Genomic DNA, 13,796 nt, shown 5'->3' with positions numbered 1-13,796 from the left:
ATAAAATGCAAGTTACATTCAAACTTACGAAATAAAACACGTTGCTTCAGTTTCACTCATTTATTTTTAAAAATACACAAATAAAATAAACAGAAAGATAAGTCACGCATACATATAAAAATAAAGCATTCAGCTTTTTCTTGCTACATGGAGCACCGTAAGTCCATATATTAACTTCACTAGTCTCTGGCTGAGAACTACAGTGGCCTGAATGGTCATCCTCAGCATTACACCGGTGACAAACACCCAGGTGAGACATGTGCAGGCAGGACGTTGGCTCGGTAATATTAGGCTGGAAGCCTTGAACAGTGTCCTTCCTTGCAGTGAGAGCTGTCAGTATGCTCGGCTGTGTGGTAGAGGAGGGACGCACAAACCATTCTCCATTTGTGATTGCTCCTAGCATTGAACCCAGTTACTTTTATGGCACAGATAGATTTTTGTCTGTGAGCCGAATTGTAATTAAATAAATATTAGCAACAATTTGAAAAACTAAATTATTATTTTGTACTAATAAAGGATCAAACCAAGGATTGCAATCAATTAAATAGTCATTTACAGAAATTAAATAAGTTTGTTTAAATTTTTGAAATGTTTTTTTTTTTTTTTTCAATTTTCTGCTGATGTTCACGCATGTCCTAATTAGTGGCTAAGGAATGAAAAAACATATAGGTATATATTTTTTTATATTTTGTGTTAGTATTTTAAGAATTCCAAGAGGGCTGACAAGATAGATTCCAATATAGGTGACAGGATGATAGTTGACACTATTGCAGTTAGCAGACAAGAGAAACAAATAAAGCTGTCGTGATATTACAACAGCATGTGTATCTATTGAAGTTACTGTCAGTTGTAGCAGGAATGCACTAACAAGTAATATTCACCGTATGCCAGGTCAAACAGCAACTACAGTGTCGCCACAGACGTCTCTGTGTAGGTGGAGGGGGTTGGTCTGCTGGTGGACGTCATAGAGGAGAAGCATACAGCAAAAAACCAACACAGAACATCTCAAGTCCCAAAGTAGCTGCTTTCCAACAACCTATTTTTATATACGTTTTTGGCAGTATTTTTCATAATTTTTTTAATACTTTAGAATAAAGATTTTTAATATATACAATAAAATTCAAGATAGAAAAACCAAACTGGTGACACCTATAATTATCTGGAATACAATTGTGGATTTAAAAAAGCAGATACAAGATGGCATCTGGGGTCAAAACAGAGGATATAAGAAATGCAAGCTGATAATAAGTTTCAGCTCCCCATCCTGGGTCTTGTTCTCGGACATTAATAATATATAAATGTACTATTGACATAATTATTAATCCACAATAATTGACACTGTTCTATAAATACTGTTTTGTAACTGAAAGTTGACGTACTTACTAATAATGATAGTATAGTTGTCCAATTTTAGAAGCTATTTCACCAATTTGCCACCTCTTCAGACCATATTTTGTGTCTAATACTTGCCTGAAAAAAAAGTCCAAAACCCTTATGTAACATCGGAGTATTGCCAGAAATTACATAGCATCAAGTATAACACATGGTTCATTCCATATCAAATCACCCAACTCTAGTGTGGAATGCCACCCACCAACTCAGATTTTCTTGAAACTTTTTTTAACTGGACCACCCATCAAGTTACTGAACAAGCTAAATTTTTTTCGCTGTAGGATACATAGTTTCCGAGATAAAAATTTCCAAAGTTTTGGAAAATTGTATGTAAGCGACATTTTCAAGACACCACTTTTCAAAACTGTGTTATAGAAAAACATTTGTAGCTCTATGTCTAACTTACATATCATTACGAAATTTTTTCCACATATGAATCAAAGTATGTAGATTTCAGAAAAAAATGTTTCATAAATCCTGCGTAACTCTTGACACATATTAAAATTTAATGTTCGATTAAGAAACAAATTTTTAAGTATAATTGCTTGGTTTTATTGAGTTGGTATTATTGTAGCTGGCATAGAAGATACCAAGCAAATGTTTTTTTTAATTGAACCTAAAAAAATGATCTACAAGATTGTGAAAGAAAAATGATGGTAATTTGATAGCTTATTTAGTTATTTTAACCTTAATTTATAATTTAACTTGTTCATTACAAAATTGAAAATACCTATTCTGAATTATTCATAGTTAATTGTAAAATTGTTTTAATGCTTTAAGTTAAACATTTTTATCTGGAAGGAAGGCTATGTGTCCTGAGAAGGGAGATATTGGCAGATATAGTCTATTCCATGTAAGGTTTCCAGATTGTGACATTTCTCTTCTGAGAAAGAAGCCTTGGACAGTTCCATTGTGTTGATTTTTAATCCCTACCAGCTTATTTGAAAAACCAGACTTGAAGGATTAAATTCCTCAAATTCCTATTATTCCATGAGGTTGAAGAAAATTATATTCTAGTGATGTGAGAATTTTACCTTAGATTTCTTTAATTGGGACTAAATTCTTCCGTCTCAATTTAGTTCATTCTTGTACCACAGAGTGGCTGGACTTACTTTGCACTTAACTGCACGGAGTTGACAGAATGTTCCGAATGTTGCCTGTTTGTGGACAGACTGTCCCACCCTGGAAGGGACTAGACCATCTGCCCTGCCCCATGCAACCCCTCCCGTGCAGCGGTAAGGTCTGTCTGCCCCCACATTTGGGCCTGCTGGGGCCAGAGTGCCTGTTCCACTGAACGACCGACCTGTGGTGGCGAGGTCGACAATGCAACCAATCACTCCCACAATGCTGCCCACCTCATTCCAGAAAGAGACGCAGTGTTCCGAGGTCGGCCCCTCACATGCAGACACGTGGGACCGCAGCAGCAGAGGAATGGTCAGTTCTACCACTACACTTGTCGTCCGAGACCTCCGTGATGATGGGCTGTTCCAAGAAGATGTCACTACTGGAAAGTGCAGCGGCAGGATGCATGTCGGAACCTGTCGCCCAGCCAGAGCCTCCTCGCTCAGTAGACCCAATTAGGTTCAAACACCTTCAGCATGATGCTTGCATCTGCTGACCTCCCGTGGCAGACAACGATCGCTGAGCACAACCACACACCATTCCCGTCATAAAACCTCGCTCTTATGGTTTCCAGGAACAAACTGCAATATGTGAGCACATCACACAAAGCTGCAGGGCGATGTCATCGTGCTGAGTGAAAGCCCATAATGCCCATAAAGAAGGATGGCACATGGCGAAAATTTTCAGACAGTGAATTATGTAACCATCACACCCCTGTCCCTTTTCATTACCATTTATGCTGCCCTAGCGATCTCTTGGAAATACCCGAGCAACCTGAACATCGCCCAAAAATGGGATTCACTGTATGGGATGGCCAACGCTTCCAGTTCCGTGCAATGCCATTTGGCCTGATGGACGCACCAGCTACATTACGGGCAATGATAGTGGGTGTTTTATGTGGTTATGATAGCCAATTTACGACTGCATACATGAATGATGCATGGTCTCAAATGTGCACCTCACAAGTGCCACATCAGCAAAGTTTCTCTGCCATGTCGTTGCTGCACAAGGTCACCACCCTATCCTTGCCCCATGGGAAGTAACAGAGAACAAGACTCGAAAGATGCTAAAAAAATTCCTGTGATTGGAGTATTGGCTATGCTATTTCATACCTCATTTGGCATCTGTAAATGCTCCAATGCCAGACCTCTTGTCCCCCCCCCCCCCCCAAAAAAAAAAAGACCCGACACTGATACTGCTGGACTGAGGCAGTGCATCAATCATTCGAACTAACCAAGCACTAGCGAGGCTTCATCCTCACCTCCACATCTAGATCCTCACTGACGCCAGTCAGGAAGGCTTGGGTGCAGTCCTGTTATCAGGTTGATGACAACCGATTCTACAAGTCTACTGGCCTGCACACATCAAACTCCCTCGGTATCTAATCCCGTTAGGGCATACCCAAGTTGGAGATAGGATGGATCTTTTACATGTCCAAATGCAGAGAACCAAATATTGGGCATGGGTTCCGAAAACCGGGAAATTTCCATTCGCCGTATGGTTCAGACAACTGAACAGCTACGTCGAGAGGTTGAGCGTCACCGAACAGCTGCCATCACACCGTATATGCCTGGTCACAGATGGTGTTTGCCCCCACTGGGGTTACAGGCAGTACTGACACGGTCCATGGGACCCCTCGGTCACCCAGTTGCTCGTGATACAGCCGATGATATATACCTCTACTAACTGCAGGGTAGTACCCGAGCATTAAGTAGCTCAACACTTCCTCTCATCAACGGAGCGGACACTTCTTCCAGTACAAACACTTGAGGTAGGGCATGCCCCTGAGTGAGATAACCAGCTGGCAGGTAGCGACACCATAGACTACCATGATGATAAGGCCTCGGACAAATTGCTTCCCCCTTTGCACGAGTTCAGTGTTAAACCAGGCACTCTGCCACTGGCCAACTTGTGTGGTATCCCGGCTGCCCCAGTGACTCCAATACCACAGTGGATGCCCTTTTTGCAGCAATCCTGCTGCCCAACTGACTGAAAATGACTCTCAGTCAAGACTAGCCGTCCATAAAGAGCAATTGCTGCCACAGTACCATATCCTTGTCAGCTGTCATCAGATTTCACCCCCAGGTGATGACGCATGTCGTATTTATGTCCCCTTATCTGTGCCTGACAACGTAATTAACTTTTTCCACAATCCTCATTTGGCTGGTCACCCAGAGGTCAAAAAACATTGCTGTTCCATTGTCCTGGAGTGGGTAGATATGTACAGAAAAGTCTATATGACTGTTAACGCTGCCACTGTCTGAAGTCCTGACGTCACGGTGATGTTCGAAAACAGAAACGCAGGCTGCCAGATGCCATTTCATACTGACCCCTTGGAGGTGTTGGGCCCCTAACCTTAACATCTCGAAGCCGGCGCTTCCTGTTGGTTGTTACATATCTTTTTACATAGTGGGTGGAGGCATTTCATGTAACAATTGCAAGAGCCACCATGATTGCAAGTCTACTCAAAGTTGTGGTAATTTCCAGGTTTGGCCATCCTACGTCCGTCCTCGCTGACAATGCTCAACAGTTCTGAGACAAAAGGTTGCGCCAAGAATGCCAGCAATGACAAGAAATCCACCATACCACTCCCGAGGTATTTACACCCTTGGGCACTAGAACCAGAAGATAAGGATCCAGCTCCTACTTAGAGTGGATAATAAGTGGAATGTGCAACTGCCTAAGATTCTTTTCTGCCTGCAACTCCGCACCAGTGCTATCACTTGCCCACCTCCTGCAGAGCCGGAACTTAACGCCCTCTGGCAAGCTCCAGGTACCGGAATCAGGACCCTATAATGTTGATATAAACCTACAGATACTCCAACAGGCACTCAACACCAGCAACAGTGCCATCTAGCAAATCGCAGACTCCCAGCCATGGACGTATATTCCAAGGGGCCAGGGGAAAGTTAGAAGACTCTCGCTGTGGGGGCCCGCTTGCCCTAGCAAAAGAGGGACTCCCCCTCCCCAAGAATCATTCTATTCCTTGCCCTTGCCCCTAGCTATGCTGGAGCCACGACACTTAGTTTATGTTGTATTTCATTATGCTAAAACATTGCAATGATTAATCATCCATTGCACTTTGTTCATCAACTTACAGTTCTCTGAAACCAAACAAACTTCCTCTGTTCTTTCCATAGACAAAATAAACAGCTCTATCATAGTATACAATAATCCTCCCCACCACAATTCAATCAGGTAAGAATGTTTAAAACTCCCGAACGAAGTCCTTATACTTGCTGTTAATAATGGTTTTATTTAGTTGGGAACGTCACAGTTCCTGAGACCCATGATGATCACCGTTTTGATTGACCTTGGCACTGTATTTATCTGAACACTGCTGAACTGACGGCTAAAAATTTAACATATCAATTGGAGAATTCCAAACATTAATCTACTGGCATCTGCTGGTCCTTAGAATAGTTATAAGCATTAGCTTCACGTGGTGTTCCTTTCGCACAACTTGATCGTAAAGCACAATTTTCTGGTGGCTCCACCCGTACTTCTGGAAACATATTAAATGGTTCATTTCCATCCTGAAAACATTGTGTTTCATCGAATAATTGTCACACCGCTATTTTAGGTGTCAAAATTTGGAAAAAAAAAAATTCTCGCATAAACATTAGTCTGTCTGTTAGATTAAGAGCACTTTGTGTAGGTAGTTTTCCAGTATAAAACAATGTATTTTAAAGTTGAAATCTAATATTCATTTGGATATTACCACTTACTTATTCATTTTAAAAACATATTCAAATGTTATAACCTTTATCTGTTCATCTTCGTCACCACTGGGTCTGTCAATATCAGATATCCTTCAAAAGATGATGGTTAGCAACAGTAAAAGCTGCTACTGAGTCCACTTCAAACTCATTAACTTGAGCATTCCATTGAAGGGTAACTTTGAAAGACGTCCCTTTAAAAATGTTATGCAAATTTTCGTAATGTTCCTCGCTGGTAGCTCCTCTGTTTGAGTTTAATGAATTAATAGCGGCAAAGACACCTCAGAATCTCCTACCTCAGCATTCCTTCCACTTCGGCACAATGTTTTAATATGCCCTACTTCATTGCACCTATAAATACTGTTTCTATGACGGCATGAAAGTGCCCTGTGACGAACCAAATCACACAGGTAACACCTAAGCTCCATTCGTGTTGCAGATTTACTCTTAAAGTCTTTAATAAGACTCATATTATCACGCCACACACCAGTAGAATCCACTTTTGCTCTGCTAACTTGATTCACCTCTCTCTGCTAAGGAGCCACAATTGTTTCAACACTCCTGTTTGCCACCTCATATGCTAGTAAAAGCATAATAGCTTTATCTAAATTCAAATCAGATTTTTCTAACAACTGATGCTGTAAATGCTGATATCTCACTCCACAAACCAAACCAATTAAAAACTGTTTATTAAAATTTTGGAAATTAAAGCCCTTTCATAGCTTTTTCAAATCTGCAACAAATTCTGAAATGGTTTCTGTTGTTTGTTGTTTATGATTTGTAACTCAGAGCATGCTGTTAATCCATTTTTCTTCTGGTCAAAATGTGTATCCAATCCTGTGATGAGTTTTAGATAGTAATAACATTAATACAAATCTTTAGGGGTGACCAAACATGTCACCAGCCAAAGCCAATTTGATGAATACACGTGTTAAAAACATCACTTGCGATTGTTTAGCATCTGAAATCTTATTTGCCTTCAAAAAAATATGAAAAACTTGTTTTATAATGAGGCCATGTCTCTGGCTCAGTTATGCTCAATTCCAGAATTTTTCCAAATATCATATTGCTATAATCTTGAATAGCTCAGCACAATGCAAACCTTTTTGCTGTCAATTTTGTGACATTTGGAATCCCTTTCTCATCACCAAAATATTGTATTTCATTGTGATCAAACATTGCAATAAGTAATCATCTATTACACTTTCTTCATCAACTTACAAGTCTCTGGAACCAAACAAACTTCCTCTGTTCTTTCCATAGACAAAACACACATCTCTATCGTAGTATATGACAGTTTACATGCCACACCACCTTCTCTTGACAAAGAACAAAACATTCTGTTCAAGCCTAGTCCCAGATTGGGGAGAATCATGGACGGTGGTCTGCTGCTTGGGGTTCCACTGACTACTAATACGAGTACGGAGCAGCTAGGGTTGCCAACCGTCCCGTGTTGTACGGGATTTCCCGTATTCTGTGACTAAAAGAATTATCCCGTACGTAGGCAGGACGGGACATGATATTTCTCGTATCTTGTTTAAAGTTTAATTCACAACCTGCATACAATTGAAAAAGTATTTTCCCGCCTGCGCCGCACCACCTGTTATCTGTATTGCAACATTGCGAGGCTCCGTTTACTCCGCAGTTCACTGGCCACCAAATAGTTCATGTTGACGCCGACAGGTGGCATCACTCGTCTGCGCTTAGTCTGTTATTTTTATGTTGATATTGTGTTGTGTTGAAAACGGATAAAGTTATCTTTATTATCACATCTTTATGTATTAAATTCATCACTCAAACAATTATTACGCCAATACAAAAAATTTTAATATTTCAACTAGGTGCATAATTTATTTTCAGATACAAAAACTGCTAAAATAGCACCAATTTGCACCCCCCGCTCAAATTAGGTGGGGTTCAGTGTCCCTTATGGTCAGGGTGAAATAGTTGGTAACCCTAGGAGCAGCTGAGTAGCAAAGATACACAGAGAAGACCTGTGCCAGGCACATTACAACGTCGAGGTAGTCAGCATTGACACTCCTAATTCTGCTACAGACCCTAGCTCCAGAGCCATCACACCTGACACGTATCAAGCCAGGTAGCCTGCATAGCTTTGCCTTTCAGACTATCCTTCTATGTTCCTAGAATGGAGGTCTCAGATTACTCTTCTGATGAAGGCAGTGAAGACGGCCGCACGACTGGTGGCTATTCCCTACCTCAATGCAGTTTATTTTGTACGGACCGTGTCACCACCATTTGCGAAACCTCAATTGACTCGATACCACCCCCCAAACTCAAGTCAGAGAAGAGCCAGCGAGCCATCTTGGCATCAGCCAAGACTACTACCTCCTCTAATGAATGCTCTAACAACATAGAGAAGCAAGTGAGGTCACCATATTTGTTGCTGCATAAATCCCTGAATGGTACCCTATGACGCTGACTTATTTTTAGCTCTGCCAGCAGTCTACAACAAATAAATTTTCTTAACGACACTTTGTCTACGACAGCCATTATGATTCCATTTCCAGGTTGCCTTTTCAGGACTGACAGACTGTAAGCTCACAGGCATAATGTTCTTCAAAAAGGAGACCTTTCGATGCCAATCCTTGGGCCTAAAAATCTTCCAAGACAATTATGAGGCCACCATCCTGAATGTGATTCATGTGTATTTCCAAGAATATTTAGTGTTTCTGTTTTTTTTCCCAGGGTTTTATAAGTATGTTTTCTCTTTTAAAACAGCTACAATTTTAATACAATATGTTTTATCAGTAATATATTTCTCACGGCAAGAGTGAATGTGCCATTTTCCATGCAAAACCCCTCGGCTAGACACTTGAAAGCCTGTCCAGAGCAGTCACGTAGTTCCTCACTTCTCGATACTGCGCTTTTCATTCAGTATTTAGTTCTAGCATAGTTTTAAGGCAGATTCGCAACCAACGCCAAAGCTACTTAATAAAGTGCTTATAGTCTGTGCCAACTGAACCATTAAACACGCTGATAACGGAAACAGTGTCCGTGTACATCATTTCTGGTCCATCTGCCTAAATTTCCTGACAACAGCGTGCCCATGTTGACATGCCACGTGGCCTTCCAACAACGCAGGGTGGGTCCTATCCGGGCACACTCTTCCTTGACAGCAAGCCACACTATGACAGACAGTTATGACTGTAGTCATTAAACGTGCTTGAAAAAACTGTAGAAGGAAAGCAGCGCAAGAGAGAAGAAATCCCACAGCAGGTGACGATCACATCATCACATCCATGCAGTCAAAAGTATTAGAATTGAGCAGTTTGTAGAGACAATATGTAGCTCTTCAACTAAGCTTTTTCCATCTCGCTGGACAAAGGGATATTTTAAGTGGCTTTAAAATTTCACACATATCTTTCCATGTTTCTTGGATGTAAAATAATTCACAGCTCATTTCACATATCCCGATATTTCTGGCTATTTTATTCCAAATAGGTTCTGGAAAATTCAGTAGTTGTAAAGGGCTTAAACATACAGTAAAGTGCGTGGTTTAATGCATTAAAAACTAGCAGACATTCTTTGATAATTATTTTAACTGCTGTCATTTAAATATTAAAGCACATTAAATAACTTTCATAAATAACATTTTTTTTTTAATTTTTAATTATTTTCCTACAAAATTTTCCTGAACACAATCCTCTTCCCTTCATTGAAGTTTCTTGAAATTCACAAATTTGGAAAAACATTATTTTGCAAGAACATCCAGCAAAATGAATAGTTTTTCAACATTTACCTCTATTTATAAAGACATGTATCATTAAGCATTGCACTTATGCTCAAAGCACAAGCTTTCTGAAACATTTTCAATTAAAGTTACAGGCCGTTTAATTTACTTAAGATAGTTCTGTAAAAACACAAATATATTTTAAAATTAATACAAATTTATATTTACCTAAGGGATTTGAATCCTTTCCACATGCAACCATATTAATGTGAAACAAACTTTATAAACGTACCTATGTTGTTGCTGAAATTTCCATAGTTTTGTGTAGATATCAAATGTTCTCCCGAAATACGCTTGCCACTGCTTGTGTCCATACTGAGGCAGATCTCTGAAATTAAATGAAGTAGAAAAGGATTACTCTCAAAAATCAAGACACCAAACCACAAAATACCATGGGCTTACTTATTTGTGTTTACCCTAACGGCCCTAATACAAAAGGATGGACCTTTGCCGTGCTAAGTGTAGCCGATATAGGCCCTTGAGATGGCAAACTTTTACCTTGCTAGCAATCAGTAGCGGGCCAGCAAAGAGCACATAATTTGATATATTTCAAGTATTTTGGTACAAGCAAGGAAGATTCTTAAAAAATTATTAAGTATGAATTTGTAATAAAATTACTTTTTAGTACCTCATCACCCGTGACAGTTCTGTAAAATGGCATCACAGTATTTCAAGTAGTTATGTTAGCTACTTTAAAAATACTGTAATATAACGCAGGCAGTTAGGTTTGATTAGATACATTAAAAACACTTTAAAATAGTGGATGGTTGGTTGGGTTAGCTACATTTAAATACTGTAAAATAGTTTGGATGGTTGTTTAGGCTAGGGTTAGCCACAGTTCAATCTTAATGAGTAACTCTTTTTCAAAAATAAATAACAAAAATATAATTTTTTTTATTTTACAAGTTTTTGAATTATTCTTCAAGATTTTTGTGATATTTAAATAGTTTACCAGTAGTTTACTTCTATAACACAAGGTTATATTATTTTTATTTATTACTAATACTGTGATATATTGAGAACTAGCTACCCGCCCCGGATTCGCACAGGTGCAATGCTGATACTAAATATACTACAGAATGTCTTTATATACAACGTAGATAAAAATGCTATTTATAGGCACGTGCCGCTGTAACCGCTATGTCCCTGCATTTTAAATCACTAATATCTTCGAAAATATTCATTTAAATTACATGCTGATCCATATTAAATGCACAATGAATTTAAGGTAGGTACTTAATTGGAGAAGGATTAATGCTGTATTGCTTAAAATCACTTCGTAAATATGCCATTATTACTCGTAAAAAGTAAAGGATAAAAAATGGTTATTGTGGGTAAAAAATGGTTATTGTGGGTTATCCCTACGAGATAAGACATATACCATCGCGGACTTTTTTGTAGACCTTTTTAAGGTGTACAATACTGTAGTACATTATTTTGATCTATCTCGTAGGGTTCAGCCAGCGTTAGCAATGTAAGCACAAAAAAATGTGTTTATTTACATCACATTAGAAACCTCTAAATTTATCAGTGTTTCTCTACTATATTATGCATGTATTATACATATAAACATTCCTCTTAAATCACTCTATTAAAAAAAAAAAACATCAAAATCAGTTGCGTAGTTTTAAAGATGTAAGCATACATAGGGACACAAAGCGGGAAGCGACTTTGTTTTATACTATGTAGTGATGATCAATTTGATTAGGTAAGCTAAATTTAAAAAAACTTTAAAATAGTATGGATCATTGGTTAGTTGAGGAACATTAAAAATAATGTGAAATTGTGTAAACAGTTAGGTTAGATATATTAAAAATTATATGAAAACTTAACAGTTGGCTAGAAATAACTAATTTAAAATGTAGCCAAACTAACCTAACCAATCATCCTACCTATTTTGTAGTAACATATTTTTAGTACTTAGTTGTTCCTTACTGCATATCCAGTTGTATTTTAAATAAATTATTAAAATAAATAAAGGAATTGCATGTTTTATAATGCAAAGCTGTATAATTACCAAAATATATTTTTGACGTGATAAAGTCTTATAAATCGATGAACGCCGGCTGCACGCACGGAAAAGCATTAATCATTGGCACGTTCCGCCTGAGCCGAGCGTGCAAGAACCGTCCAACCGCCGTGTGAGAAACTCTTCTATAATATTAACAGGTTAAAGCTGGCTTTTTAAAAGCAGCAATTTAAAAAATTTGATTTATTTGCCTAATATCATCATTTAAATTAACAATTTATTGACATTGATTTTAATTCAGTTTATTTCTATTACTAATTGTTTGTGATTATATTTAAACAAATTATTTAAATTAAATTTTCAAAAACTGTAAATCATATTTGAAAATTAAAAAGTATGCAATTTTTCATCAATGTTTTCTTATGACGTTATCACATCAAGTTATCGTCTGTAAACCGACTTTACAGACAACCCCCTTTTATTTTGAAAATATGTATAAAACTTTGAGGAATATTGTTCCTGGGTGGAGTTGTACAATGCCATATATTTAATTGTATTTTAACATAAACAAATTAAAGTAAAGCAGTTTAAAGTGTTTGTGATGAAAAACTGTACTATAACAAAAATAAATTTGATATTTAAATTTCAACTTCAAATGTTTATATAAACTAGATATGCAATAAGGAAATTTTACTTTATTTTTAATGTAGCTAACCTAAACAACCATTCCTCTTAAAGAAAGACTGTACAACATTACTGGAAGGGAAAAAATGTATACATATACCTATATTAGGTTTACCCACACACTTTTAAAATATTGTAAAATAATATAGTAAGGTTTGTTACTTTAGGTTTATATCAATACTGCAAAATAGTAAAGACATTTGGTATGGTAAGTTTGGATACACATTTGAAATGCCAAAAAAAATGGTGTGAACCTTTGGTTAGGTTAGGTAAGTAATGTTAATAATACTAAATGTTTTTTTAAGGGCAATAAGGAACATTTTCTTGGAAATATCAACTTTAGGGAGAGAAAAAATTTCGAATCGGCTTCTGAAGTATTAATTACTATTCATTGTAGCACCGGCAGCAGCTAAGTAGCAACACATAGTAGCAGTGCCTTTACACAAAACTATTTTCACATTGCTGTCAGGCTAATAGGATGTATTTTAAAATCCTTAATATACGTCTTGTATACAAAAAATATAAATTGCTAATACAAGCATTATTTTGAAGTAATTGTACAGTCCTCAAAACGTAACCCCAATATCACTATCACAAAGGTATAATTATAATTACATATGACAATATTTACTTATTTAAGTAGTCAGATTAAATTACTTTCATCTATGCTGAAAAACAATACTACATCCACAATTTCATAAGCTCAAGAGAGTAAAATAGAATCTAAATATAAGCATATAAACAACTATGTTGACAACACTGAAAGTTGTAACGCAATCAGCCCGCACCAAAAAACATAACATATTTAAGCATAATTTAAGTAATTACCGAAGGCCATTAAAAAGTTGCTTTGATTTTTCTAGTAAATGACAAAACTCTATAACTACTTTTCTTTCGTGCTCTGCCATGCCTGCCATGATGACCATTTCTATGGCATGACAGTGAGGCGCAGTCAGTGTGGCCAGCCTTAGCACACACGATTCGGTTACACTCACCTTTACATTCGGGTATTTTCGGGTACGACAAGTTCTCGGTTCAGGGTAATTCAGGTACATATCCCAAATAATAAGTATAAAAACTAAATACTGCTGTCTCTTTAAAAAATTAATATTTTTTACTCTGTTCGGTTAAACCTTATAATAACGTGGAGAATATGGGA

The 13,796-nt window shown here is 37.7% G+C and overlaps 1 protein-coding gene across 4 annotated transcripts in view; it reads right to left on the bottom strand.

Moving 5' to 3' along the window:
- The window catches only part of LOC134533648 (protein SCAI), a 155,231-nt gene extending 141,637 nt beyond the window's left edge, over positions 1-13,594 (bottom strand). For 2 of the 4 annotated variants that reach the window (XR_010075353.1, XM_063371182.1), the window contains exons 1-3: positions 13,466-13,571; positions 10,217-10,312; positions 1,384-1,470 (exon numbers count right to left, since the gene is read on the bottom strand). Coding sequence is in view for 3 of the 4 variants with exons in the window: in XM_063371182.1 (XP_063227252.1) it covers positions 1,384-1,470; positions 10,217-10,312; positions 13,466-13,563 (281 nt within the window). In the remaining variant the exon portion in view is untranslated. Of the gene's footprint in view, positions 1-1,383; positions 1,471-10,216; positions 10,313-13,465 lie in introns of all 4 variants that reach the window. The other 2 variants (XM_063371181.1, XM_063371180.1) reach the window with 2 other exon arrangements.
- Between the last annotated feature and the right edge of the window lie 202 nt (positions 13,595-13,796).

The sequence above is a fragment of the Bacillus rossius genome, chromosome 7 (genome assembly GCF_032445375.1).
Source record: "Bacillus rossius redtenbacheri isolate Brsri chromosome 7, Brsri_v3, whole genome shotgun sequence".
NCBI classification, from domain to species: Eukaryota; Metazoa; Arthropoda; class Insecta; order Phasmatodea; family Bacillidae; genus Bacillus; species Bacillus rossius.
The sequence above is the reverse complement of the archived record's forward strand: the minus strand, read 5'-3'. Positions and strand labels throughout refer to the sequence as shown.